The 27,584-nt window shown below is 60.0% G+C and overlaps 1 protein-coding gene across 14 annotated transcripts in view; it reads left to right on the top strand.

Moving 5' to 3' along the window:
* The window catches only part of CACNA1G (calcium voltage-gated channel subunit alpha1 G), a 62,494-nt gene that overhangs the window by 24,520 nt on the left and 10,390 nt on the right, over nucleotides 1-27,584 (top strand). For 3 of the 14 annotated variants that reach the window (XM_027625235.2, XM_027625241.2, XM_027625233.2), the window contains exons 10-27: nucleotides 4,715-4,866; nucleotides 5,666-5,851; nucleotides 5,951-6,065; nucleotides 6,150-6,305; nucleotides 9,116-9,184; nucleotides 10,680-10,764; nucleotides 10,849-11,042; nucleotides 11,874-12,305; nucleotides 13,208-13,308; nucleotides 13,515-13,638; nucleotides 15,421-15,489; nucleotides 15,638-15,822; nucleotides 16,663-16,789; nucleotides 18,387-18,512; nucleotides 19,120-19,209; nucleotides 19,777-19,969; nucleotides 21,885-21,938; nucleotides 26,975-27,126. In XM_027625235.2, coding sequence (XP_027481036.2) covers nucleotides 4,715-4,866; nucleotides 5,666-5,851; nucleotides 5,951-6,065; nucleotides 6,150-6,305; nucleotides 9,116-9,184; nucleotides 10,680-10,764; nucleotides 10,849-11,042; nucleotides 11,874-12,305; nucleotides 13,208-13,308; nucleotides 13,515-13,638; nucleotides 15,421-15,489; nucleotides 15,638-15,822; nucleotides 16,663-16,789; nucleotides 18,387-18,512; nucleotides 19,120-19,209; nucleotides 19,777-19,969; nucleotides 21,885-21,938; nucleotides 26,975-27,126 — 2,610 coding nt within the window. Of the gene's footprint in view, nucleotides 1-4,714; nucleotides 4,867-5,665; nucleotides 5,852-5,950; nucleotides 6,066-6,149; nucleotides 6,306-9,115; nucleotides 9,185-10,679; nucleotides 10,765-10,848; nucleotides 11,043-11,873; nucleotides 12,306-13,207; nucleotides 13,309-13,514; nucleotides 13,639-15,420; nucleotides 15,490-15,637; nucleotides 15,823-16,662; nucleotides 16,790-18,386; nucleotides 18,513-19,119; nucleotides 19,210-19,776; nucleotides 19,991-21,884; nucleotides 21,939-26,974; nucleotides 27,127-27,584 lie in introns of all 14 variants that reach the window. The other 11 variants (XM_027625246.2, XM_027625244.2, XM_027625238.2 and 8 more) reach the window with 5 other exon arrangements.

Here is a 27,584-nt window from a genome sequence, read left to right as displayed (position 1 = left end):
GCCCCTCTCGCCTTCTTTGTGTGCCGGAGCCGGCTCCCAGGCCTCCTGCCTGGACCACTGCAGTCTGCCCCCAGTCGGTCTCCATCTCGCCGTCTCCCCACACTGTCAGGATGCTGCCGCCTCTGCAGCCAGATTAATCTTAATACACTGCTCTGCACATCCCTTCCCGAGCCCTAGAAGCCCCAGTAGCGGCATCGTGAGCAGAGGCCAGTCCAGCCCGGGTGGTGGAGCAGAGTCAAGGCCATCCTGCCTGGGCCCTGACCACCTTGCAGCCGTGTCCCCCATGGACCCCTCCTACCCTCTGATCCGGGAGAACCACTGGATTCTTGGTCCCTGTGCATTCCTTCCTCTGCACCTCTGCTCATGCTGCCCTCTGCTGGGGATGCCCTCCACGGGGCTCTTCTTACTGACACTGGTCTCAGCTGGGTTTGAGCTCTTGGGGTGCTCCCCGGGGTTTGCCCCCCGTGTGGTGCTTGGTGCAGCCTTGCAGTTGTTCCATCCTGCCACGTGTGCGGTCCGCTTCTGCTGTCAGTGCCCACGGGGCTGCCTGAGTGTGGCTCTGGGCTGGGTGTTTTCATGGTCTTTAACTGCTGTGTTCTGCAGAGCAGCCTGGCCCTGAGGTGATGCTACCCTGTTTAGCAGAAGAGGCCACTGGGGATCAGAGAGGTTAAGAGACCTGTCCAAGGTCACACAGGTAGAGAGTCTCAGAGTTGGCAGGCCTCCCACACTCTGGTTTAACCCCATGCTTTGATCGCCAGTGTGCTGTGCACAGTGGGCCCGTTAAGGGTTGGTTGTTGGAGGTGCGATGGGTTTCAGGGGAGTCCTGGCGCTGAGAAGTCTGGAGCAGCTTATGGGGGGCTACAGTTGCTCCAAGGTGACAGGCTGAGGGGAGGGGGGAGTGTTGGGAGATGGGGCATTTACAGTTAGCATCCTCCCAGAGAAGAGCCTGGGTCCCCCGGGTGGGAGAAGCTCAGGGGCCTTGGGGTCGGTGAACAGAAGGGAGGATACGGTCCAGACCTGAGAAGGGACTTGCTGGCAGCCCGAACAAGTCGGGGAGGGGGCTGGTGCCCAGCTGTAGGGTCTGTGTGCAGCTGCATGGGTTCTCTCTTGGGGTGAGGGGGCGGTGCGCATCGTGGGAAGATGCAAGGGAAAGAGCAGGCCTTGCTCGTACCTTCCTAAGCAGCTCCATCAGGTTACCACAACTCTCGGAGCCTCAGTTTACCTGGCTGTCTCTGAAGCCGGGAGGAAATGAAATGCTGGGAGGGAGGGATCAGCCAGTGGCGCACCCGGGGAGGGGCCTTGCAGAAGTTGCCTCCCTCCCCTTTGCTGCTGCAGTGGCTGTGATCATGGCCCTGGTCCCTGGGGCAACCGTGTTGCTAAGATTGTGTCTCTGTGCCCTTGTCCTGCGTATGCAGAAAATTCCCAGCCTCCAATTTAGTAACTTGGGCAGACCTATCTCCGGGAGGAGTGCCTTTTCCCATGGATTATGAGGGGATACCGGGGCCCTGGGAGGAAATAGGCATTGCCCTTAGGTGTGTGCAGGGAGAGTGTGGGGGGGGGGAGGCGGAGGGCAGGCTGAGGGACAGCGCTCGGTTCTCCCTTCCCCCTGCTCCTCCAGTCCCAAAGCTGCCTGGAGGGGTGAGATGGGGGGCCCAGCCTTTGCTGCCACCCCCTCAACCAGGACTGATGAGGCAAACCTTGGGGGAGCCCTGTGCTATCTTTCTGATGAGGCTCCCAGTCGGTGAGCAGGTGTCCAGGAGCCAAGGGCAATCAGGAACAGACTGTTGCGACCCCCTTGGATGACATCAGGAAATGCTGGGAATACCCGCCCCCCGCCCCCCGCGCATGCCCAGTGCTGGGTGTGCTTTTAAGAGTCACTGATGGAGTCAATTCGAGATACCAAAAGCTACCGTGCTTTCAGCTACTTTTTAAAAAACGTTTTATTAATTTTTATTTTTGGCCCCTTTTTTTTGAGGCATCATTTACATGCCGTAAAATTCACCCATTTGTAAGTGCACCTCGGCTGTGTTTTCAAGTCAGTGTGTTCTTTATTCATACACCTAAGTTCATGCGAAATATAATTTTATATACTTTGGAAAGCACATTATGAATTCAGTCCATCCGTGTGTCGGGATTCACATGCCTCTTGCTGTCACCTGGGGTGGGTTTGAATCCTGACTGCCTAGTATTATCAGGGTCAGAATGAGCTGGGATTGGGTCCCACTCCCTGGTTGTCCCTGCCCTGTGACTTTGAACCAGTCATTCACCATCTTTTGACCTTTCTGCTCATCTGTAAAGCGAAGGTGCCAGGGCCGCTGTGTGGACGGCATGAGGGAAGACACAGGGTGAGCCTGGGAACCCACCAAGTGCTGCACCTGTGCGGTCTGTGCTTATCACCTTTATCCAACCCAAAGTCAGTGCAGGTGGCAGGGTGACAGAGAGGCAGGCTCGCTGACCATGGCTCCCTGGCAGATGGCACTTGGGAGCACAGAGTGGAGATCCACTTAGTCAGGAGGGGTCTGAGCCCTGAGCTTTGTCTGCCCTGACAGTGACCCCTTCCCCGCCACCTGCATTGTGCTAATGCTGGAGGGATCCAAGGTCCTATGTCTCTGTGACCCCATTCACTAGGTCGGGTGGTAGTGCCCCCTCCAACCCCACTTGCAGTCTGGGGAGCAAGGACTTGCTTGAGATCTGCTGGACCCATGGGCTCCTTGCCACACTGGCCCCCACAGCTGGCTCTCAGCCCTGCCTGCTGACCCTGGTTCTGCCCTCCAGGCCTGCCTTTGGAAAGAACCCAAGCACAGGCTGAGAGCTTCTCTCCTTCTGAGTAGCTATTGACCCCCAAACACTCCTCACCTGCCAGTCAGAAGGCTCTTTTTTCCAGGTCTCCCCATCTCCTACCCAGGCTGGCCACACAAAGACCATTAGGATACATTTGGTGGTGCCCAGGCCCGGCTCCATGCTTGGGTGGTCTCCCTGGGCCGCCCGCCAGGTGAGGCAGCTGGGTAAACAGGGGGGGAGGTGGCTGATGGACTAAGGGCTTCATCTGCTTATTTATTTTAACTCAAACTTCTTGAGCTGCTTTGAAGCTTGGGCTTTTGGGGGATGGAGACACCCCATTAGGTAGGCAGTGGGCTCCACTGAGCCAACCATGTCTCCCCCTGCATCTCCAGCCCCCAGCCCAGCCCTGCCCCTCTCTTTGTCCCCAGACATGGCTCATTCCTTGTGACCTACCCTGTGATGCTTTCTGCGCCCTTCTCCCTGGAGAGACCCCACTTACCCTTCAGAGTCCATTTCAAGTGCAGCCTCCTGACTAAGGCTTTCCTAGTGTGTTCCTCCCTCACAGTCTCTCCCCTAGACTCTTGGATTTACTGTCTGGATAATTTATTTTGGCATCTAAGTATCTAAAGCTTCTTGTGGTTATTCAGCTATTTTGTGTACAACCTGTTTCCAGCGAGACTCTGGGCTCCTGGGAGGCAGAAAGCATAGTGGGCATGTTTTTGTAGCTCCTTTAATATCTGATGCATACTGGGCATACAGTAGACACTTAATATTGACAGAAGGAAGGTGGGGAGGTGACTAGTGAGGTGGAATAGCACAAGTTTGTCATTTCTTTTCTTCTTTTTTTTAAAGACTTTATTTATTTGAGAGAGAGAGAGAGAGTGAGCGAGCGAGCGAGCGAGAGAGAGCACAAGCCAGGGGGCGGGGCAGAGGGAGAAGCAGACTCCCCACTGAGCAAGGAGCCTGGCGCAGGGCTCCATTCCAGACCCCTGGGATCATGACCTGAGCTGAAGGCAGACACTTAACCGACTGAGCCACCCAGGCGCCCCAAGTTTGTCATTTCTGATGACCTCTCTAGGATGTGTCCTTGGTCCTAATCTCAGCCCCTGGGCAGAAGCATAGAAGTAATTACCGAGGGTGTTTTACATCTGGCCAGAGAGGCTGAGAATCTTGCTGCAGGTCACACCGTGAGTTGACGGGGAATAGGCTGGGAATTAACCCAGGTGCCCTAGTCTCAGGTAGCTGCTCCAGGTGCCGCCTTGTCTATGACAACCCTTCTAGGAGTCTCCCTTCTGCCCCTCAGCATGTTTGCATGCCCGTGTGTGTGCCTGCTTGTTCGTGTGTTTGTGAGCGCACGTGTGTGTGTGTGCAGTGTGTGGGGGTGTGCAGTGTGTGCATGTGTCTGGAAGGAAGCAGCCGTAGCCAACAGTTGTCCAGGAGAAGGCTGCCAAGTCCACGGAGTAATCGTAGAGCACGTGTGCCTTTGCGCGTGGCTGTGTGTCTGGGGACGCGGGTGGGGCCTTGACAATCACCCTCTGATATTGGTCAGCGTCGCTGGGCTGCCGGCCACGGCCTGCTGAGCTGACATGGCAGGCAGCACAGGACAAGGTGGGTCTCGGGGGCCCTAGCGGGAGGTGGGCAGGACCTACCATTCAGGCTTCCTGCCAGTCTGTGGCCCCGGGATCTGAGACCCAGAGGTGGGATTTGGTGTGGCGGCTTCCCCTGAGTGCATTTCTTCATGGGCCCTTTGGGGGAGGGTCCTTCTCCGATGCCTGAGCATCCCTCACCATCATGCCCCCCCTCCCCGCCCACCCACTCAGCCCCAGCTTGCTAGTCCTGCTGCTCATCTCCTGGTGGCCCTCTGCTAAGGAGGACAGGGATGAGGGGCTCGGGGATGAGCCTCAGCTGCTTCATCTCCCGCCCCACCCTCCAGCCCGAGGAGCTGACCAACGCTCTGGAAATCAGCAACATCGTCTTCACCAGCCTCTTTGCCCTGGAGATGCTGCTGAAGCTGCTGGTGTATGGTCCCTTTGGCTACATCAAGAACCCCTACAACATCTTCGACGGCGTCATTGTTGTCATCAGGTATGACTGCCCCTCCACCACCTCTCACCTGGCGGATTGCCCGTGGGGCGGCTGGGGCGAGAAGCCATGCAACCTGTGCCTCCGGGGTGGAGAGGTCTGGAGCCAGACCCCCCCGGCTCCCAGGCCCTGCTGCTCCCCCTGCCCTCCCCAGTGGAGGGTGATCCTCTCCAGCCTCTCTTGGCCCTACCTTGCTCAGGCCGAACTTGGCCTTGCGTCTCCTTTGGCCGGACCCCTGTGCAGCCTCCTCTCTCCTCTCTCTACTTCTTGCCCTTGACCCCATGCAGGCCCGGGGTGAGTGAGGACTGGGGAGTTGGCTTTGCTGAGGAGTTGAAGGAGATGTGAGGCCCAGCCTGCTGTCCCTGCTTGCAAAATGCTTGGAAACCATCTCAGACACCCGCAACTTGCTTTAGGGTTTCCAAGACCCTGGGAAAGTGCTCCGTCCCCCTAGGCCTGGGGCCAGGAGAGCTGCTTTATTGCTTTCTGGAATTGGCTTTAGATTTCATTAGACAAGAACAAAGCAAATATTCCATAACTGGATGCTGTTGCATTGGCTGGAATTCGGGAGAGAGTTCTCAGCTGCCAGGGTGTGATCTCGGCCCTGGAGGGGTGGAGAGGGCTGGAGCTGTCACCTACATCCATTTCAGGGGCTCCTGTCTGCAGGCCCAGGGGCCCACCTGTGCCCCACTTCCTCATGCTGTGCCGGCTTGTCCAGGCCCTCAGATGCTGCCAGGCCCTCTCGAAGGGAGGGGCAGGGGGAGGGAGAGCACGCAGGGGCTCAGGCTCCCTGCCCTCCTTGCAGCGTGTGGGAGATCGTGGGCCAGCAGGGGGGTGGCCTGTCGGTGCTGCGGACCTTCCGCCTGATGCGGGTGCTGAAGCTGGTGCGCTTCCTGCCGGCACTGCAGCGGCAGCTCGTGGTGCTCATGAAGACCATGGACAACGTGGCCACCTTCTGCATGCTGCTCATGCTCTTCATCTTCATCTTCAGGTGAGGGCAGGTGCGGCATCCGTGCCGGCTGGGAGGAGGGTTTGAGGGGCAGGGGGTGCTGCTGCCCTGACCACCATCTTGTGGCTCCTGTGTCTTCAGCATCCTGGGCATGCATCTCTTTGGCTGCAAATTTGCATCAGAGCGGGACGGGGACACGCTGCCGGACCGGAAGAATTTTGACTCCCTGCTCTGGGCCATCGTCACCGTCTTTCAGGTGCCAGGGTAACCAGGCAGGGGTGGACGGGGGTGAGGGAGGTGCCCCCTGGCGAAGGCACTGATACCCAGCCTCTGCCCGCAGATCCTGACCCAGGAGGACTGGAACAAGGTGCTCTACAATGGAATGGCCTCCACGTCATCCTGGGCTGCTCTTTATTTCATTGCCCTCATGACCTTTGGCAACTATGTGCTCTTTAATCTGCTCGTCGCCATTCTGGTGGAGGGCTTCCAGGCAGAGGTAACCCCCTGCCTGCAGCAGTGTGCTGTGGTGGCCTGGGAGGTCTTGCAAAAAATGCCATCAGGCTGGGCGTTGGGGTGGGGGTGGGGGGCTAGGGCAGAAGGCTCCAGGTCTCAGGCAGCCCCTCAGCCCTGGGGAGACAGGGTAGTTGTGGGGGATCCCTGGGGCCAAGGTTAGCTGCTAAGTGGGCTTCAGCATCGAAGTTGGCTAGACCCTCCCCAGGGAGCTGGAGAAGTTGGCAGAAGGTGCAGCTGGATCCCGAGCACAGGTGCTCTCGGGGACATCCGGAGGAGACCCGTCTGAGCCGAGGGGTGGGGGAAGCGTGTGTGCAAGTCATCTGAGCTCCAGCTGAGCTGATGAAGATGCCACCAGGACCCGGGCAGGGCTAAGCTGCCCAGGGTGAGAAATGAGCCCAATTAGCTGCCGGTATGGCAGAGATGAGCGTCCTATTTCCAGCCCAGGCTCCATCACCTTCGTCACAGGCAGCGTCATCAATTAATATTGATTTGCATTGATCCTGCCCTTGCTGTGCCAGGGCTCAGCCTCTGCCTGAAGGGTGGCATGCCGCTCCTCTCCCTCGGCTCTGCCCCTCTCCCCTGAGCTCCGGGCCGGCCCGGCTTCCGGGTATCATTCACGGGCAGGTTGACCCAACCTAGAAATGCTCCAGGTTGGGCGTAGAGAAGCTCTTGGTCCAGTTCTCTCCGGGTGACCCGGATGGAAACTCCCGCTGCGGCCTGGTCTATAAATACTCGGCACACGGTGGAAAAACAAAAATCTATTTTCCGACTCTTTTCCCAGCCTTGCGAGGGAGGGCCGTTCCCCGTAGGCCGGCTGGGCTAGTGGGGTGCGGGGGCATCCGTCCCACACCGGCCTTCGCCTGCTGCCAGCCATGCAAATTCTGTAGTGATCCATGATGGCATTTCCTCCCGCAGGCTGGCCGCGAGGGCAGCTGGTGGCGGAGGCGCGCCCTGCCTTTGGGGATGGCAGGGCCTCTCGTGCGGGGAGGCACAAGGCACTTATCTGGGTCCTGGAAAGTTAAGGGGTGCCACCGTGCTCCCATGAGAGCCAGGGTCCCCGTGGATACCCACCACTCTCAGCCTCCGGGAAGAGATGCTGAGTGGGGATGGGGGTCCTGCAGCCCCTTCCCAACCACCGTTCCCGACGGTTAAGATGTCCTCAGAAAAGTTCCTGAGTTACTGCATGGAGGGAGGGGGAAAACACCCCGAGCCTGTCCCCCTCCCCTCAGCTGGCGTGGAGGTGCCCCACGCAGACAGCCCCCTCCCCGCTGCCGCCCCTTTCAGCAAACACCTGGTTAAATGGAGAGCTGCGGAGCCAGCCTGGTTGCTAGGCAGCAGCGAAGTGAGCTGCTGGGAATAAGGCAGGCCACTCTGGCCCTGCTGGGGGCTGTGGTTGCCCCAGCCTGAGCAGGGCGGGGTAGGGCCTGGGGCCACAGCCTCCTCAACCCGCAGAGCACAGGTGCCTGTAGGGGAAGGTCCCACTCAGGGCTTGGCGCTTCAGGTCTGAGGTGGGATGGAGAAAGGAGGTCCAGGTCAACCCCCCCTTGGGGGGTGAGGGTGGGGAAGGCAGGGCATGGTCCTGGAGTGCCCACGGGAGGGGCTGGACCAGCTGCCCGCTGTCCTACCTGTGGTGGGCCAACACCTGGGTGGGGGAGGGGAGGGTCAGTGACCGGTGACCTGGACGCTTCCAGAAGCACCTGCCCTCTCGGGTACGAGTTTCAGGGGGTTGCGCATGTCGCTTTGAGGGAGCCCCGTGATCTGGCAGGAGAGGCTGCTTTTTGCTATTATGATGGCCGGCTTTCTCACAAACGAGGCAACCCACCTCAGTAGAGGAAGCGGCCGCCCCCATTTTGTGGGGCGTCTCTAGCAGGAGGGCTCAAGGGTAGCCCCTGGCTGGCCTTGCCACCCTGCCAAGAGGTAAGAGGAAGGAGCCCCAGGGGGCTGGGCTGGCTCAGCTGTTGATTTCCTGACTTGCGGGGGGGCAGTGCCCTGAATCCCTGTATATTTATCATCCACACACTTAATTAAATGAACAGGCGGCAGGCCCTGTGTGAGGCCATTAATTGATATTAAACAACATCATAGCTGTCATCCCAGTGTTACTTGTCACATCCCACCCCAGTGGGAGCAGCTGGACCTGGTCTGATTTGGAGGGATGCAGGCTGAGCCTGGGGGAGTGGGGAGGCCTGTTCCAGCTCCCGGCCTTCAGCCTCCTGCCAGCCTTGGGCTCCATCCCCTCCTCCTTCCCACCCTCCCTGCCCATTCCCCCAGCCCCCTGCCAGTGTGGGACCAGTAAAAGGTGAGCTGGAGTTTCAGGTGCGAGGCCCAGATGTACCTCTCACTCTCTGCGTGCCTTGGGGCAGTTGTCTTAGCCTCTCCAAACCTCAGGTGCCTCCTCTAAGATGACATTGGTGGTACTTCCTTCCCACCTGGCGAGAGGCGAGCTGGTATTCATAAGGCAGTTTCGGGAGGGCTGGCACCCCAGTGAACCGTAGCTGTCGCTATTAGGATTAACCGGGGGGAGGGCTCGGTCTCCCTCCTTGCCCTTTTCCCCATCTTCGTGGCCTCTGCCCTCACCCTTCAGATTCACTCTGGCCCGAGGGCCTGTGGTTAAATTCTGGAAGGCCATTCTGTCCCTTCTCTCCTCCTCCCGTACCCGGGTGTCTCAGCCCCCCTCCGACCCCTGCCCGGTTTGCACCATCCTTTCCTTCATCCTCTTTCGACACTGCTGATGTCTGAAAGCCCGAGCGCCTGTGACCAGCGCCCGTCCCCTGCCTCCCCGTCTCCCTGTAGGAAATCAGCAAACGGGAAGATGCGAGTGGACAGTTAAGCTGTATTCAGCTGCCTGTCGACTCCCAGGGGGTAGGTACGCGATCATGAGTCGGCATGCCCCCCTCCCCGTGCCCTGTGCGCCCTCCACTCTGCCTCCGCGTCTCTGTGCTCGTGTTCACGCTCAGCTGCTGTGCAACTGTAGTAGCCGTGGTGGTCATTGGTGTCGTGAGGTTTGCTTCGATTTCAAGTCCCTTCCCTCCCCCGCCGAGGACATTGAGAGGAGGAGCCTCCTTGCCTCTGCCCCCATCCACCTGCAAAGGGCACCATTCCCGTCCCCCGCCGGACCGGTGGAGGGGCGGGAGAAGGAAGGGACTTAGAATCCTCTGTGTGCACGTGTCGGGGACACCGCGTGTGCGTGCCGACGCTGAGGTCCCCAAGGAGTCCGAGTCGTCGGGCCTCTGTGGACTCGGGATCCATGGCCGCAGACCGTGTTCCCCCATCTCTCTCCCCTCCCCCTTGCCCCGAGCCCCTATTGGAGACCCCACCAGCTGCCTCAGCTCAGGACAAGTCTTTGGGAGGATGTGAGGGTGGAGGTGCTTCTTGCCGGAAGGTACCAGAATTTTAAATCCACTTCCGCGTCTCTGGCCCCCTGGCCGCCTGGGAGGGCCAGCAGGTATTCGGGGACACGCTCCTCCTCTGGCCCTCACACCCAGCCTGTGCTCTGCCGTTTCCTGCCCTGGCACTGGAATGGGGGGCCGGAGCCAGGATCCCCGCGGGACCCTACCGTGCTGTGCATCCCGAGCAGCCCCCTGGAGTTCCTGCTCGATAATTAAAGGCCTCGTTAGGGATGTAAACTGAGTTAATGAAAATGATCCCCTGAGATGCCAATTACACAATATTTATGTCCTTATCAAAAGTAGCAATCAAGTATTTCTTAATAACTTCTTAAGGAGAAGTGTGTAATTACTGGGGAACCTACTGACCTGCTAAGAAGGAAAAACTGCCCCAGAGACGGGGACAGAGGTACAAATGGGGCCAGGGAAAGGGGCGGGGTCTGGGGGGAGACCAGGGCATGAAGCAGCGGGCCCGCGGTGACCTACTTGGGCTGAGCTGCTCTGTCTGGGGTCTTTCAATTGCCTCCTGGGGTCCTCAGCTCTGAGGCCCAGGGGAGGGCAGCCTTGGAAGGAAAGCAGAGGGCACAAATTGGAATTTAGGCTCTAGTGACCCTTTCACTTAGGTCCCCAGCTCCCTCTGGCCTCTGCCACCCCCCTGCCCGGCTCACTCTCCCTTCTCTCAGCCCCTCCTGGAGCCAGTTCCAGCCTGGCTGGTTGTGCTGTGGGCTGTGGGGTGAGCCGTGGCCTTCTCAGAAGTGTGGCTGGTGGGAGGCAGAGGTGTCGGGGGCCCTGGGGAGCTCTGGGCCCCACGCCTGCGTGATCTGGCCTGCGCCAGTGCATGCCTCGTGCCGTGGTTGCTGGTTCCCGTAGCCTATATGTGGTGTGTGCGTGTGGAGACAGGGAGACCTCAGTCCATCCCACTAACCCCTGCCCGGCTGGGACCCTAATGGCCTGCTGCTCCCCCATCCTAGGGAGATGCCACCAAGTCCGAATCGGAGCCCGATTTCTTCTCACCCAGCCTGGAAGGCAATGGGGACAGGAAGAAGCCCTTGGCCTGTGAGTATCTGTCCTGCGGGTGCTGCCCCTGGCCCTGGGCTAGCCTCGAGTGGACTCAGGGTCTCTCCCTCTCTCCCCCGGCAGTGGTGTCCCTGGGGGAGCACCCGGAGCTGCGGAGGAACCTGCTGCCGCCTCTTATCATCCACACGGCCGCCACACCCATGTCGCTCCCCAAGAGTTCCAGCACCGGCCTGGCCGAGGTGCTGGGCCCCGCCTCCCGCCGCACCAGCAGCAGCGGGTCTGCTGAGCCAGGGGCGGCCCATGAGATGAAGTCACCGGTATGGGGTGCATGTGGGTGCCGGACGGTGGGAGATGCGCAGATGTCAGGAGGGAAAAAAGGAAGGAAGTGGACAGGCCCAAGGGGACAGCCTCTGAGCCATAGGCTGGACCAGCCCCAGGGAAGTCAGCAGGTCTAGTAAAGCAGGCAGGCGTAGAGCTCTGGCCTCAGGGGACAGAAGAGCCGTGTTCTAATCCTATTCTTTGGTCCCTTAACTCGGGGACCTTGTGTGAAGCTCAACCTCTGAGTTGCGTTTTGGAAAGGGGGGCAGTCCTTACCTTCTTAATACTTCATCGTAAGAACAGCAAACCCCATGCAGTTAGTAATTCTGGACCAGGCACTGTTCTAGATACTGCTCATAAATATTCTAAATGCATTGAATCCTCATTGCAACCCTCTGACGTAGGTGTCGTTATTACCCCCATTTTAGAGATGGGGATCTGGGTCTCAGATTGCCAAACTGATTTGTGGGAAGCTCTGCAGTGAGCAGGTGACTGAGCCAGCACTTTAATCCAGGAGCCGACGTCAGGGCCCATGCTCCTGCCATCTTTCTATACTGCCAGTCAACTAAATGAAGAATAGGTCCTAGTGTCATATCTCATATACAGACAAGGAACTGAGGCACAGAGAGGTTTAGTAACTTGCCAAGGTCACACAGCTGGTTGGAGTAAAAAATCTGAACCCAGGCGTCTGCTCCAGGGCTCCCGCTCACATCTCTATACCTGATGTGATGCTGGGGGTGCTCACGGGAGACAGCATGCATGGGGGGGGCGGTGCAGGGCTGGGAGGTCTTGGTGGCGACCGCCCTCTTCTTGGCTCCCCCACCCCCCAGCCGAGCGCCCGCAGCTCTCCACACAGCCCCTGGAGCGCAGCAAGCAGCTGGGCCAGCAGGCGCTCCAGCCGGAACAGCCTGGGCCGTGCCCCCAGCCTGAAGCGGAGGAGCCCGAGTGGGGAGCGGCGGTCCCTGTTGTCGGGCGAGGGCCAAGAGAGCCAGGACGAGGAGGAGAGCTCTGAAGAGGAGAGGGCCAGCCCGGCGGGCGGCGACCGGCGCCACGGGGGCTCCCTGGAGCCGGAGGCCAAGAACTCCTTCGACCTGCCAGACACGCTGCAGGTGCCTGCACTGCACCGCACGGCCAGCGGCCGCAGCTCAGCCTCCGAGCACCAGGACTGCAACGGCAAGTCGGCCTCGGGGCGCCTGGCCCGGGCCCTGCGGCCCGACGACCCCCCGCTGGATGGGGACGATGCCGATGACGAGGGCAACCTGGTGAGGCCCCTGTGGGCACAGTGAGCTCTCACCCCTGACCTTGAGGCGAAGGGAGCTGTGCCCGAGCGGGCGCCAGGCTGGACAACACCCTCCTGATTCTGTGGCATTCAGGGAGTTACCATCACGCCCCATCACGCCCCAGGGATCTCAAGGGGTGCCGGCCCTGAAACTGAGCTCCAAACAGCCCCTTTCTTCCCGATGCCCGCCCTGCTGAGCCCCAAATCCTCGTCACCCGTGGGGCTGCAGCGCTGCGGTCCTTGGTGGATATGAATGGTCTTGGGCAGATGTGTATGAATCTTTCATGGCCCTCCCCCTGTGACTCAGAAATACCCATCACTCATCTCTCCAAACTGATGCCCTCCCCATCCCCCTCTCTCATCTGGACCTCATCACAAGCCTTGACTTCATACTGGCCCTTACCCATTCACCCCTCCCCCGGGCCCCTCACCACCACCTTTAACCCTGGGGATGGGGCACAGAAACCCAGGACCTCAGGGTTAGCACGTGAGGAGAAAGGGCCAGTGTCTCCTGGTCCCAGGTGTGTCTTTGAACAGGCAGCTGTGATGGGGACAATGTTTGATAATTGATGCGGCTTCCAAGCCCAGTGGGGCGGGAAACAGGGAGGGCAGGTGGGGCTGGGCTGGAGGCAGAGAGCCTGGGAGAGGGGGTGCAGGGGAGGAGGGAGGAGATGAGCGAAGTGAGCGATGCTCAGGGGACGAGAAGGGGCTAACAGGGAGGGGGGGGGTCTTAGGAATAAAGGAAGAGAAGCACGGCAGAGGCCTGAGCCATGTGGGAGAAGCTAGACAGGGTGTGAGGGCCATGGAACTGCTGACAAAGAGCAAGGTGGGCTCGGGGGACTTGGGGGCCCGGGCCTGCACACGAGTCCTGTGATCCTTCTACAGAGCAGAGGGGAGCGGATGAGAGCGTGGGTCCGAGCCCGGCTGCCTGCCTGTTGCCGCGAGCGAGACTCCTGGTCCGCGTACATCTTCCCTCCTCAGTCAAGGTGAGCAGGGGGTCCCTGACCTCTCCTCCTAGGGAATGACCCTGTGACACCATCCCAGGGAGGCTAGAAGGGTCCCCTGGCCTAGGGGCAAGTGAGGGAAGGGCCCCGGGCTGGGAGAGCCCAGGAGGGGGGCGGGTGCTGCCGAGCAAGGCCTCTCACGGCTGCCTTGCTCGCCTCCTGCCCAGCACTTGCCTGTCTTCCAGCAGGTTCCGCCTCCTATGTCACCGAATCATCACCCACAAGATGTTCGACCATGTGGTCCTTGTCATCATCTTCCTCAACTGCATCACCATCGCCATGGAGCGTCCCAAGATCGACCCCCACAGTGCTGTGAGTCACCAAAGACTAAGCTCGGTGGCTGTTTGAGTGCCTGCTCGGTGCTAGCCGCCTCCTGGGTTAGCGCCCACGGAGCCAGCGAGGCGGGCGGGGAGGCCCAGAGCGACACGGAGGGAGGGAACCAGGAGTCTCCTTTAGGCCTCCCTGGCACCTGGCACCAGGGGCTGCCCCCCGTGTGTCTCTCCCGCCCCTGCCTCCATTTCCCTTCTGTGATACAGCAGCCTAACTGGGGGGGCGGGAGGGGCCTGCTCCTTACCGGGGAGCCCCGCTGCATCCCAGCTATTAGCAGATAGCACGTGCTCGGGAGCCAGAGACCTGTGGGGCCCAGGTGGGAGTTGGCGAGTGTTGGGGTGATGCGAACAGCAGGAGAGGCCCCGGCTGGGCTGAGTGGTCTTTCTTCCCCTCCTCCCTACAGAAGGTCGGGGTTTTGCCCATGACCTCTGCCCTGATGGGGGGAGACGTCCTGCCCAGCCTACCCCACGGGCAATGTAGAGTGGGGGAGAGGGAGATGCCCTTCGATCCCCTTGGTCCTGCCAGGTCACAAGTAGGTTTTGAGGCACGTTAGTGGGGACACTGGTCACTTCTGCTTGGCTGTGAACCTGTTAGTCCTCCTCAGAAGGAGAGGAAGGGCCAGAGGCCTGAGTATCTGGACATACGCCCAGGGGCCCAAGCTCTTCGGGACGGGCCCAGCTGGTTCCGGAAGCTGTCTCTCCCCAGCCGGGCATCATAGGCCCCTACCCCCAGACAGTGTTTGCCCCTCACGGCATCTTGCCCCACTCGCTCAGAGTGGTCCCCCACCCCTCCTCACTGTTCCCCCACACTGCCATTCAGATTTCAGCACTCCTGGGCTCCTAATCTCCTTTGGGATGAGCTCTAGCAGGGCCAGGGTGGGAACAGAGGGACCCTTTTGAATGGAGGGCCGGGCTGGGAATAGGTGGCTGAGGGGACCCCCACCCCTGGGGCTTGTGTGGGCTGCAGCAAGGGCGGCTGGTCACATGGCCCCCGTGTCTGCCACCTGCCCAAGGCCTTGCTGCAGGGCCCCCTGCCTCTGTCACCACATCCCAGCCCCCCTCTTCCCCTCTGCGCCTCCACCTCTCACTCTGTCTTGTGCCCGCCTCTCCCGTTTCCTTCCTCCGTTTCTCTCTCTGACACTCACACTCGGCCTACTGCCTCTCCAGACCTCCCCAGCCCTCTCCCGGCCACCCCAGGGATGGACTCCGCCTACAGCTATCAGGGGACCCGGTCACCTGCTTTCCCGCCCCGCCCCCACCCATGCCCCCATAAATGTGGTGCCAGGGGACGCACAGGCTGTAGTCAGGCTCCTTGCTTGCCCTGTGGCTCCATTTCTGGGCCACACGGCGGGAAAGCAGATACGGGGAGAAGGGCAGAGAGCCGGATGAGGTGGGGTCAGAGGTCAAGGTAAACCCTGCTCCAGTTTGGAGGGTTTCTGAGATATGGGGCTCAGATGACAGCACTGTTGGGGGAACATTTCTCCTTCCAGGCCATTCGGGGGGCGGGAGGCAGTGCTGTTCAGACTGTCCACAGAGCTGCAAGTGAGTCAGGGGGCCTGGGGCTTGCTGTGTGTGTGCGCGTGCGTGAGAGAGAGAGGGAGAGGGAGAGGTCTGGGGAGAAGATGTTGTCTGCCTTGTTGGGGAAGGTGGGGGCCATTTTCCTGAGTCAAATGTTGGAGGCAGTTCCTGGCTTCTGTATGCAGAGCAGCCCTGGCCCACAAAGGGGGGGTCCTAGTGGGCGAGACCTGCTTGCTGTCTCTTGCAGGAACGCATCTTCCTGACCCTCTCCAATTACATCTTTACCGCAGTCTTTCTGGCAGAGATGACCGTGAAGGTGATGGGGGGTCGGTGTTGCTTTGGGGCTCTCTGGTTCCTGGCGCGGGGGGGCAGGGCGAGGGGTTGGAGAGATTGACCACAATCGGAGGACGGGGCTGGGGACCACAGGGAGGCGGCGGCGACAGTGATGCAGCGGGCGTCCCCAGGTGGTAGCGCTGGGCTGGTGCTTCGGGGAGCAGGCGTACCTGCGTAGCAGCTGGAACGTTCTCGACGGGCTGCTGGTGCTCATCTCCATCATCGACATCCTGGTGTCCATGGTCTCCGACAGCGGCACCAAGATCCTGGGCATGTTGAGGGTGCTGCGGCTACTGCGGACGCTGCGCCCACTCAGGTGTGCCCCCAGACCAGCGCCCTCCTCAGGGACAGCGCCAACAACCCCGCAGGGGACCGAGAGCCCCACGAGCCCCTGCTTCCTGCTTGTGACCCCCACAGGGAGCCAGTTTCCCTCCTTGAGCACGCCCCCACCGTGACCCTCCCCACAGGACAGACGGCTCAGGGCTACCACGCCCCTGACCTTGGACAGGCCCCAATGTAAGAGGCCACAGGCAGGGCCCTCATATCTTTCAGCTGGAGGTCTCCCCTGGGTGGCACCGTTGGGGGTGACCGTCCTCCCGGGTGAGGTAACAAACTCCTTTCCCTGCCTTCACACGCCTCTCAGGGACCACCCATCAGCTAACCCTGCTAGCGGGGAATCTGCTCTCTCGGGAGACCCTCCCACCATCACTCTCCGCCACCCCCCCACTCCCATGTCAGAACTTTCCACGGATGGGGACAATACTGACTGACCCGCCTTCACCCCCTCCTTGCCTTCACCCTCCATGCCCCCTGCAAGTCGGTCTCCCTGTCCTCCCGACACACTGTGTCCCTGGGTCCTGCCTCCCTTGAATTGAGTCCCCACCCCAGCCCCATCAGGTCATACTTTGACATCTGGGAGTGGAGGGGGAGCAGGGGGAGGTGGGGGTGTCTGCATCCCATTTGGAAAGATTGAGGGTGGGAGTCCCCATGGCAGGGATCCTGTGCAAAGAGAAGTGCTCTGCACGTGGAGCCCAGAAAGCCAGAGTCCAGGATGGGGACCAGTGAGCCCAGACCAGTGGAGGGGGGGCAGCAGGGCAAGGGACAAGGGAGCTTCCGAGCTGAGGGAACCCCCTAATTCCCCTCTGTCCCTCCCCAGGGTCATTAGCCGGGCCCAGGGGCTGAAGCTGGTAGTGGAAACGCTGATGTCCTCGCTGAAACCCATCGGCAACATCGTGGTCATCTGTTGTGCCTTCTTCATCATTTTTGGCATCCTGGGGGTGCAGGTTTGTGGGGGTCTGGGGGCCAGGGGGGCAGTGGAAACCCGAGGTGTGGCCTTGGATGTGAGGCTTGAGCTACTGCTGCTGCCTTTATTCCAGAAAGGAATAAACAGGGACCCTTCCCTCGAGGCCCTAGGCCTCAGGCCCCTTTGCCTCCTGGGCGTTTTGCAGAAAACTAGGAGCCTAGAAGAGGTCCCCGAAGGGGACGAGGGCCTCAGAGAGGCCGCTGACCTGGGGCAGCTGCAGATTGCTTTTGCTGCCCCCCTCCCACACTGCACTCTGGAGAACAGACGCTGCCCTGGCCCCGGTCTGCTCCGGGGTCCCCACCCCTCCCCCGCTGCTTGAGCGGAGCGGGCTGCAGGCCAGGCCTGGGGATCCAGGGCCCAGACAGCTGGGCCAGGTTAGCGGCTAGCTGGCAGGCAGGAGGGTGCAGACCCCAGACGAGGCAGGAAGTGGGGGCTGCTGGGGAAACTGGGCCTCTGGCCCGGGGAGGAAACCGGCTTCGGAGGAGAAAAAGATCAGGAGCCGCCTGCAGGAGTCAGCAGGCGCCCCCAGGAGCTGGGGAGCCCCTCCACTCCCAGCCTTCCAGAACCCCCTGGCTCCAGCTGTTTCGGCTTCAGGGTAGACAGCCAGCTGTCTGGGCGGCGGCGGCGGCGGGGGTGCGCCCGGGTGGCTACTGCCCCTCCTGTTCCCGTCCTTTGGCTTCCCGGGGTGTTCTCTTTGCCCTAGGGAGAGGGCTGTCCCTGGTTTCCTAGAATCCTCTAACCCCAGGGGCCAGGCTGGGGTACATTCGCCAACGCTGTGTGGTGCCTCTTGGCACACCCAGCGCCTCTTTCCCTTCCTTCACTTCCAGCCGGCCTGGATGAGCAGAGGGAACCGCTGTGAGCCCAATCCTGGGCTCTTCCAGTGGACTTAGGTCCATTCTCAGTGGCTCGCCCAGGCCTCCTGGCCGCCCTTCCCTTCCCCACCCGTAGTCATAGCCTGATCTGCTCGGGGACGAGAGGGAGCTTTCCAGTCAGAAATGCCTGAGTGCAAGCCCCTTTTCTGCCACCTCCGGGGTATTCAACCTTAGCTGAGTGTGAATTTACTTCTCTGAGCCTAGGTTTTCCTCACCTGTCCAGTGGAGTCAATAACACCTAGGCTGCCCCCACCATTAAACCCGGTCTCTTGCCCGCCCCCCCCGGAGTGTCGGATTCAGTGGGTCTAGGGTGGGCCTGAGAGTTTGCATTTCTAGCATGTTCCCAGATGATGCCGATGCTGCTGGTCCAGGGACCCCACTCGGAGAACCACTGGCTTCACCCTTTGTGGAAAACCAGTGGCTGTTCCTCCCTACCCCCCCCACCCCGTCCTGCCCCAGCACCTGCCCCACTGGCCTTTTCTCCTTCTCTCGGGTCTCTGCTCCCAGGAGCCCAGAGGAAGGGGTACCTGCAGGGGAGGCTCCTGTCGGTGTTCCCCTGACTCGACCGTGCACCGGGTCCTCTAGCAGGGTGTGCTGGGAGCTCTTGGGCCCCAGGGCTTATGTGGGAGGGGTGGGGCTGGGGAGCTCAGGGCTTCCTGTGGCCACAGCTCACTCGGCTCCGTCTCCCCGCGTGTGCGTGTCTAGCTCTTCAAAGGCAAGTTCTTCGTATGCCAAGGCGAGGACACTAGGAACATCACCAACAAGTCTGACTGTGCCGAGGCCAGTTACCGGTGGGTCCGGCACAAGTACAACTTTGACAACCTCGGCCAGGTGAGCTCCACGCTCCGAGGTGGGGGTGGCGGTCGCGGTAGCAGGCATCCGGAGAGGACAGGAGTCCACGCGTCACGATGCGCACCGGGCAATTGACTTGCCGGGGCCTCAGCATCGTCAGCGGGTGTGTGGGTCATCCTGATGTTTCCGTGGAGGGCCACGGGAAGGGTGCAACGGAGATGATGTATGTGTCTGCTTAGCGTGGGATGGGGCACACTTACATTGTCGAGGCAACGCCTTCTCTTCTTCGGTGTTCGAAAACACAGAGCCATGTAGAAGATGAAATTGCTCATTCACTTTTGCTGGTTTGCTTCCCAGACCCGGCCTGGTGTTGCTTTCTGGATTTCCAGGGCTCCGGTGTCCCTTGCTCCACCTGGCCCACGTCAGAGGATTTGATCATCTCCCAGGGCTTCTGTGGCTTCACACCAGCCACGGAGCCCTGGGACAGAGAGCTCTCGTAGGGCCCAGAGTGTGCCTCAGGCCTGACCTCTGAAGGGCGAGGGTCCCCTGAGGTGCTCAGCCAGGAGGTGCTCTGGGGACAGGTGGTGGTTGGTTTGGCCACACATCCCAGGTTTTCAGATGGTTTCTCCTCCTCGCCTCCCCCAAGGCCCTGATGTCCCTGTTCGTGCTGGCCTCCAAGGATGGCTGGGTGGACATCATGTACGACGGGCTGGATGCTGTGGGTGTGGACCAACAGGTAGGGCTGGGGTGGGCAGGATCCACCTTTGGGCTCAGGCTGCTCTAGGCATGATGGGGTGCAGGCCCTGGACAGAAAGAGGGAGGTTGATTGGCAAAATGCCATCAAAGAGACCTCACCCCTTACAGCAGAGGCTTTGACTGGTAGCCTGTGGGCCAAATCCCGGCGTGCTTTATTAGATTGCAACATGCTTACGCTTTTTTGAATAGTAGCAAACATCTAAAAATTGGTGGATTTCACACGAAAATGCAGAATTGGGCCTGTGCAGGATTAGTCTAAGGATATGGGATAGGGTTTGCCTTCCTTAGGGCAGGAGTTACCTGGAACAAGGAAGCAGCTTCCCCTTTTGGATAGAATACCTACCCCTCTACTTTGCCACAGTCCCCACCCCTCCCTACTGTCTAACACCGAAGCCACATCACTCATTCAGATCACCTGCTGGGGCCCTGTAGCTAAGTCTGCAGACCGCGTCTTAATGAACCCAGGCTGTGGGGCAGCACCTGAGGCAGCTGGGTCTGACGCATCCTCAGGCTGATGCTTCCCCCTGTCCTTCCTGATCCCCACCAGCCCATCATGAACCACAACCCCTGGATGCTGCTGTACTTCATCTCGTTCCTGCTCATTGTGGCCTTCTTTGTCCTGAACATGTTTGTGGGCGTGGTGGTGGAGAACTTCCACAAGTGTCGGCAGCACCAGGAGGAGGAGGAGGCCCGGCGGCGGGAGGAGAAGCGTCTACGGAGACTGGAAAAAAAGAGAAGGAGTAAGGAGAAGCAGATGGCTGGTCGGTAGTCTTTCCACATCTCTCTGAGTCGTGCTTGACCTTGGCCTTGTGACTGCAGGGGACCAGGGGCTGGGGCGGGGGGCCGGGAGAAGGTGCTCCCACCCCCCTCCTCACCTCCTTCCCCTCAAGAGCATGTCAGCCTTTAGAGCACGCATGAAGCAGACCAGTTCAGCCCCATGGGAGAGGGGGAGCGACCCCCACCCCTGCGGGGCTCCCCGGGTCTCAGCATCATACTCCTCAGAGGATGCCAGGCGGAAGGTGATGCACGACCTCTCCCAGCTAGCCTCTCAGAGGAGCCTCATGGGATGAGAATCCTGCTACTTTGCTGCCTGCCGGTGTCCAGAGACCCAGGGACTGGCCCACGTGCCAGACTCGCTTGCCCCCGGGTTGGGGAGCAAGCACCTCGAACCTGTGCCTGCCTAGGGTCTGTACTTGCTGAGCAAGGCCTCAGCAGAACCGACAAATGGACAATGCGTGAGAGAACCCCAGACCCACTCTCTCTCCCTATCTCCAGCAAAAGCCCCTGGCTTTCTGGTTCCTGGCTGTCTTTTTTTTTTTTTTTTTTTTGCCAAGCCAGGGTGGGGAAAAATCTCTCAGGGAAGGTATGAGGTTATAGGAACTCTAAGCTCACGACTCTCTGGCCTTAGACCCCTCAGCCCCCTCACCTGGGATCTCCAACATCTCTTGGCATTGGTTGGGGGAGGCCCCCTCCCATCCCTCCTCATGCTCTTAGGCCAGGGGTAGGCCAAGACTAAGGGAAAAGACACAGATTCCAGGAAGAATTCGAGAGAAGGAACAGGCGCGGGAGCCCCTTTGTTTCTCCAGGTGTGTCTGCACCTGTCTCCCCGTCTTCGGGTCCCTGTCCGTCTGTCTGGTACTCCATAATCTCTGCGACTCTCCCTCAGTCACGGCCCACGTCTCGCTGAGTATCTTCGTGCGTGGGTTTCTCTAAGGCTTTGTGTGTCTGTCTGTTTGGTCCACGGGGTTCCCTTCTCTCTGCCCTTTCAAAAATTGTCTTCCTCACGCCGATAAGATGTGTGCAGTACTCTGAGTTTTCCCTTTGGTTTGTTGAAATGTGAGTACCAACAAAGGGGTTAGGGGGTGCAGTGCCTCTCCCTCCACTCTGCCCCTGGCCCTATCTCCTGCTACCTGTGGGGGGCACCTGGACCGAGGGGAGGGGGTGGGGAGGGGCTGGGGCTGGTATGGGGGGGACAGATCCAGAGCTCCCTGTGCCGGGGGAGGTGGGGCAGGACCTCAGGACCCATGGCGATGGCGAGGAGATACTAGCCTCTGGGCAGTGGTGGGTGGTGCAGTTCTCCATGTCCCACCTCCTCAACGCCCACGCCCCACGCCCCCTGCTTGACTCTGGGGTAGGGGCCCCATCCGGGCTCTCCCAATGGATGTCTGAAGCTGAGCAGGTGCACCACCCCAGCAGCCACGCCAGCACCCCTGCTCCATCCACCCCGCCCCTCCTTGCAGTCTGCCTTCTCAGTGGCGGAGCCTCTCCAGATGGAATTCTTTTGGCAGGAGGCACTTGTGGCCCTGCCTGACCAGCTGGCTCCCCTTCTGGGGTCTGGAGCTATCTCAGGTGCTGCCCAGGCCGAGGTGCGGGTAGGAGTGGACATCTGTTCTGATGACAGGCTGCCTGCCCCTCCCTATGACTCCGTCTCCCTGCCCCTGTGACCCTGAGGAGCTGGCCCAATGGCTCATCTTCCTCAAGTGCCCTGGGCCCAGAGTTTGGGGCTGGACACTCAGGACCAGCCACCCGTGCTCGGGGCATCCCATTTATAGGCGGAGCGAGGGTTGGAACGGAGGGGGAGCAAGCTGCTTAGAGGGGGCCCTGCCCAGCCCACCTGGTCCAGCCAGTGACCAATGTCGTGTTTCGTTCTTTTAGATCTAATGCTGGACGATGTAATTGCTTCCGGCAGCTCATCCAGCGCGGCGCCAGGTACTGCGTCTGGGGTTGTGGGTTCCAGGGCGAGGCCCGGGGGCAGTCAGGCCCTACCTGCCCCCAGGCCCGCCTCATGCGTGCCGCGATGTCCTCTCTGCTCCCCCCTCCTTGGCTCATTGATTCCATCTTCTTGGGGTGAGGGAGTGAGGGTCCCTGGGGCGCCGGGCTCTGCGTCATCCTCTAGGCCTGTGCTACGCCGGACTGGAAGGGGAGGGTCTTGCACGTTCCTTCCTCCCACACCTCTTGGAGGACGCACCTTCTCCCTGCAGGGCTTCCAAGGGCCCAGCTGCCCAGCCCCCTGTGGCCCCTTCCCACTCCTGCTCCTCCCCCGTGTCACACCGTTAGATTATTAGAGCTGCAAATCTCACCCGTCTCCTTTTGTCTGAAGGGGAGACTTTGATCCAAACAAGCGGGATGAGAGGAGCAGAGAGGGAAAGGATTTGTTTTAAAAATGTAACAATGAATAATTGAACAGACTCATTAATAGTCAAGTAATCGCGGTGGCCACGTCATCGCTACAAACAGCAGGATTGGGAATCGAAGGCCTGAGTTAGCCACAAGCTTCTCCCCCCAAGAAAGCCAAAGATTCGGGGGTGAGTTGGGTCCTTGTCTTTGAGAGCCGTGTCCCTGGGAAGGCTCTGGTCCTGCTCGCCCTCTCCCGGTCCTCAGGCCACTGCTCCCCCAACACAGCCCCCGGGCAGAGGGTCAGAGGCTCGGGGGTGCCTGGGACAGGGCTGTGGAGCCTCGTTCCACCATCTGATGTCTTTGCCCGGTGGTTCCCAATCTGTTCATCCCCAAGGGCACCCCTTAGCATCTCCTCCAGCAGACCCCATGTTCTAAGAGCCTGCCTTTGCAGTTAGGTGCACCTCAGTAATGACTTTGTTTCACTGCTTTTGCTAATCAAAGGCACATCTAATTGCTCACCAGAGCTTCTGAGCTGTGGAAGGTTTCACACGGAACAATAGCAAAGAAAGACCCTTTTGCCATTAAGCTGGTCTGTGGGGTCTTAACGTAGGTCTAGGTATGAGTTCTTTTAAGCTTTTAGAAGTATTGAAAAGGACATAAGGACCCCCATGTGGCTGCCCTTCTTGGGCTGCGGAGCACTTGGGACTTCAGGCTGGGAACCACTGGGCTGCACCTTTCCCCACTATTCTGCGCTCCCCCAGAAGCCAGACTCTGGCGGACGCTGCCCTCTAGGTGTGGGGCTGCCTGATCTGTGGGGGCTCGGGGAATCCCTGAGCCTTGATTTGGGAGGTCATCCCTGAGGATTGATGTCTCCTGTCCCCATGGTGCCGAGCTCTGGTGTTTGGCACTGAGAGACCATCTATCTGTCTGGGGGTTCAGGAGGTTCCTGCAGGTTCGTGTCTGTCTTGCCTGGGTCCCACGTCTTTGTGTCAGGCTGTACGCAAATTCCTGATGTGTTAGGGGGGCGGGGAGGGGAGGAGGAAGTAGCTTCAGCTTTTCCCTTATGGGGTCACCTGATCTGAAGACTGGAGTGTCCACACTTGCTCATTTACCCCGATACTACCCTAGCGTAGGGCTAGTCCACAGAAGCTTCTTCACCAGGAATTAACACACTCAGTTTCTCTTGGCCCCAAGGTCTCCTCCCAAGACACCCACTCAATGCCCCACATCTGTGCTATCCTCACGCTGCACCCCCATTCTGGGCACATTCCACCATGCTCCCATTGGCACCTACAGGCACGTCCCCTGATGACAATAGTGTGTCTTACCTTTCCAGCTGGTGATGAAGACTCAGAGACCCCTCGCAGGGGCTTGGACCACTCCCAGAACCCTCTTTCCCAAACCTGGTGCTCTGTGTGGTCTCTAGTAGAGCTTTTCACACTGCTGTGTGCCTAAGAACCACCTGAAGGACATATTAAAACACAGATTCCTGAGCACCGCCCTAGAAATTCTCCTGGAGTGTCTAGGGGAGGACCTGAACATCTGCATTTCCAATCCGTTGCCAGGGGATGGTGATGATGATGCGTGGTCTACCCAGCTGTGTGATGGGTATGAAGTCGCACCCCCTAGTCTGGGGCAGCTAGAATGAACCCCCCACCCCCACCCCGTGCACCACACCTCCCGGCCAGCTCTACTCCCACTCGGTACTGCTCCCAGTGGAGGGGGCCAGCCAGACCCCGGGGAAAGAGAGAAGCAAAGACTCACTGATTATCAGGGGAATGGGCCTGACAGGACACCTGGGTCCAGCCCAGCTTCCAGGCAAAGGGAGGGACCGGGGTCACTGGCTGATCAGGTGCGCCCCTGTCGGCCCCCTGTGGCGCTTACGTCCCCTCACCCTCTCTCATTCCACCCGGACCCCGTGATCAGGCCTGGCCACGGCAGCTGAAGGTGTGGCCTCTGCCAAGGGGGCCTGCGTCCCTGGGAGCGACCCCTGCCTTCCGCCTATTCCTTGCCACTCTTCTTTGCAAACCCTCTGCCCTGGCTGTGCCTTGGGCTCCACTAACTGCCTGCGCCTGTTGTCCTCACTCACAGCTGTGCGGTCCCCTCTCCTCTCCCGGCTCCTGCCCTGGCTGGGGGCTGGGCAGTCCTGGGGGTGCCCCTCCCCCGACTCTCCAGCTCTGCCTAAGGCAGGTCCTACGGGTGGGTGCCGGGGAGATGGGCTATGGCCGGAGCCCTCGGAGGAGCAGCCCCGTCCAAGGCTACTCCGGGAGGTCTCGACTTCTCTGAGCTCAGGGGCTTGCCTGGAGAACCCAGGCCTGAGGAGCCACAGGGGGTGGCATCATCCAAAGCCTAAGAGCGAGAGCCTTTGGGCAAATTCTCCGAAGGGCCTCTCTGGGGCGAGGCCGCAAGGCCTCAAGGCCTCGTGTCTAAACCCACCAGGTGGCTGGCGGGAGATGCGGGCTGGGAGTTCCGGTCCTGGCTCCGTCACAGCCTCACAATGTTGCGACAAGTCCCTTGTGCGGGGCCTCAGTTCCCTCCCTGTGTAAAACAAAGGGGTTGGCCAAGGGCATGCCGATCAGACTGGCGCTGGGACCCTTGGGATTTCTGGCAGCCTCGGCACCCGCTGGTCTGGGGTGGGGGCCGGGGCTGGAGGGGCAGACCTCAGGGGCCCAGCACCTGTCACTCTGAGCAACATGCCCTGCCTCTGCCCTGTCGCCCCCTTTGCTCCGGGCTGCCTGGAGGAGGGTCGCAGGCTAATCCCAGCCCGCCTGCCTTCAGACAGCTAGAGCGAGGCCAGAAGACAGAGGTGGTAGCAGTAGCAGCAGCTCCCTTTGGCCTGGGGCCCGCCTACGCAGTCAGACTAGGGGGACAGGGAAGGGGGGGCTCTCCCCACCCCTCCCCTGCATTATCTCAGCTAATAACGGGGCTAATAAGGAGCCACTTTTTCTAACCTAATTGTATTCAAGCATTTTAGTTAATTCTCCATTCATATTTTAGCATAATGGGATCGGGTGCTCTCAGCACTTACGGAGATTAATGCAGAGACAGTGTTCAGCTGCTAAGGCAACGCAGGGCGACTAGCGCCCTCTGGCTCTCGTGGGTACTGAAGGAAGGAAGGAAGAGACCCGGCTCGCCTGGTCCACCCTCCACAATCGCAGTGTGGATGACCTGTGGCCTCATGTTGTCCCCTTTCCCGAGCCTCTCTACCTGCCCCCGCCCTGGGGAGCAGAGGGCCATCTGAGCTAACAAAGCCAGAGTTGGCTGGCCCAGCTCTGAAAACAAATGATGGCCTAACGCACTCCATGGTGCACCAGAACATTCGGGACTTTCTGCCTCTTGGTTATCCATACATCAAGGCCGATGCTGGAGAGTGGCATCCGGTGAGGCTGCACATGCAGTTCTTGGGCGCTCTTCTTCCTTCGGCCTTCGGTGGGGGCCCACCCCAGGCCACTCCCTGCCTCGGTTTACCTCTCTGTTCCATAGTCCTCTGCATGGGGAAGGACACTTATATCTGAGCTGGCCTGGACCCGAAGCTTCCTGCTGCCCCTGAGCCAGCCACCCCTGGCACGGGCCTCAGAGGCGGCAGCCCTTGCTGGCTGGCTTCTGCCCTAGACTTTCCGAGGGAGAAGGGCTGTCTGGGACCTGAGGCTGCCCCAAGCCTCCCCGTGGGGAGCCTCTTCTTTCTTTGTGGCAATCTGTCAACCGCCTCCAGTTGACATCCATCCCCAACTTGGCCTGGCCTTTCCTCAGCACCCGGAGGAGGGGCCCCCTGCCATCTCCTGCCCCCAGATTCATTCTGCCTGCTTAGCAGCCCAACCTTCTGGCCCCATGATTTTATAACTAAGTGGTTCACTAATTACAAGAGAAATATGCCTCTGACAGATCTCAGACAGTGCTTCCAGCCTAGCCTGTAGTTTGACGCTGCCCTGACACCCAGGAGCAGGCGGGGCATGGCCTCATTAGAAACTGGGTGAGTCCTTCAGGTGGAGCCCCCCCCCAGATGAGTCTGGGAAGTGCAGAGCCCTGTGGCCTCCCCTCTGCACCCCGCCCTCCCCACCCCATGAGGGCCCTCCGGAGGCCCTCAGGGGGGGTCAGTGCGGCCAGCCAAGAAGATGTCCACAATCTCCGGTGTTATCCCCAAATCCCAGCTCTGGGTAATCTGCTCTGCTCCCCGCGAGCGGCTGAGTGTGGTAACGGAGCAAGGACCTTTGCCTCTCTGTTGGCGGAGCTTCCTCTGAGCCTGATAAGACCGGCTGTTTTCCATCTTATTGATCTGGACTTACTGAGGGACACCAAGTCAAGGGCATTATGAGGGGCTGGTGGATTTTGGAGGCTGCCTTGGGGACGGGGCTCACCTGGTGTCTAATGTGGGTAGGGAGCTCTGCATGTCCTGACCCCTTCTGCACCCAACTGTAGCCAGTAGAACAGATGCTTGGAGGGCAGACGCCGAGGGAGCCCCCCGGCCCCCCCCCCCCAAGAAAGGCAGTGTGTGGAGGGTGAGGATGCAAGAGGATACTGGAATGTTGCGGCTCTGGCATTAGAGGCTGGCGGCTGTGAGGGACTCGGGTGGCGGGGGCGCCGTGGGCAGGGGCCCGACGGCTGCTCTGCTCTCCCCCCTGCCCCACCAGAGGCCCAGTGCAAGCCCTACTACTCAGACTACTCCCGCTTCCGGCTCCTCGTCCACCACTTGTGTACCAGCCATTATCTGGACCTCTTCATCACGGGTGTCATTGGGCTGAATGTGGTCACCATGGCCATGGAGCACTACCAGCAGCCCCAGGTAGGAGCGATCGACCGGCCCTCCAGGCCCTGTGTCCAGCCGTGGGACTGCAGGGTGAAGCTAACCCCACCTGTGCTGGGGTACGTTGGGCAACTCCTGGGCACTCTACGGGAGTTCCTTGCGTACACTTTGCGGCGACTCTTGGAAGTGGGTATCATCTTAGCTTTACGGATGAGGACGCTGAGGCTCAGAGCGGTTCCATGACTAGACCAAGGTCATATAGCTAGGAAATGGAGGACCTGACTTCTTCACCCAGCAAATATTTATTGAGTGCCTGCCATGGGCTTCTTTACCCTTTGAGGGTAAAGAAGGCAGACCAGTGAAGACCAGTGTCTGCCCTTTCAGGGTTTTGACTCTAGTGAATGTCCATCTCCAAACTCACCAACGATCTTGCCGCTCCTCAGATCAGCCACCGTCACTGTCCTCCAGGCCTCAGGCTCCCCATCTGTAAAATGGGG

The sequence above is a fragment of the Zalophus californianus genome, chromosome 16 (genome assembly GCF_009762305.2).
Source record: "Zalophus californianus isolate mZalCal1 chromosome 16, mZalCal1.pri.v2, whole genome shotgun sequence".
NCBI classification, from domain to species: domain Eukaryota; kingdom Metazoa; phylum Chordata; class Mammalia; order Carnivora; family Otariidae; genus Zalophus; species Zalophus californianus.
Note: the sequence above shows the minus strand (reverse complement) of the source record. Positions and strands in the feature narration are given on the sequence as shown.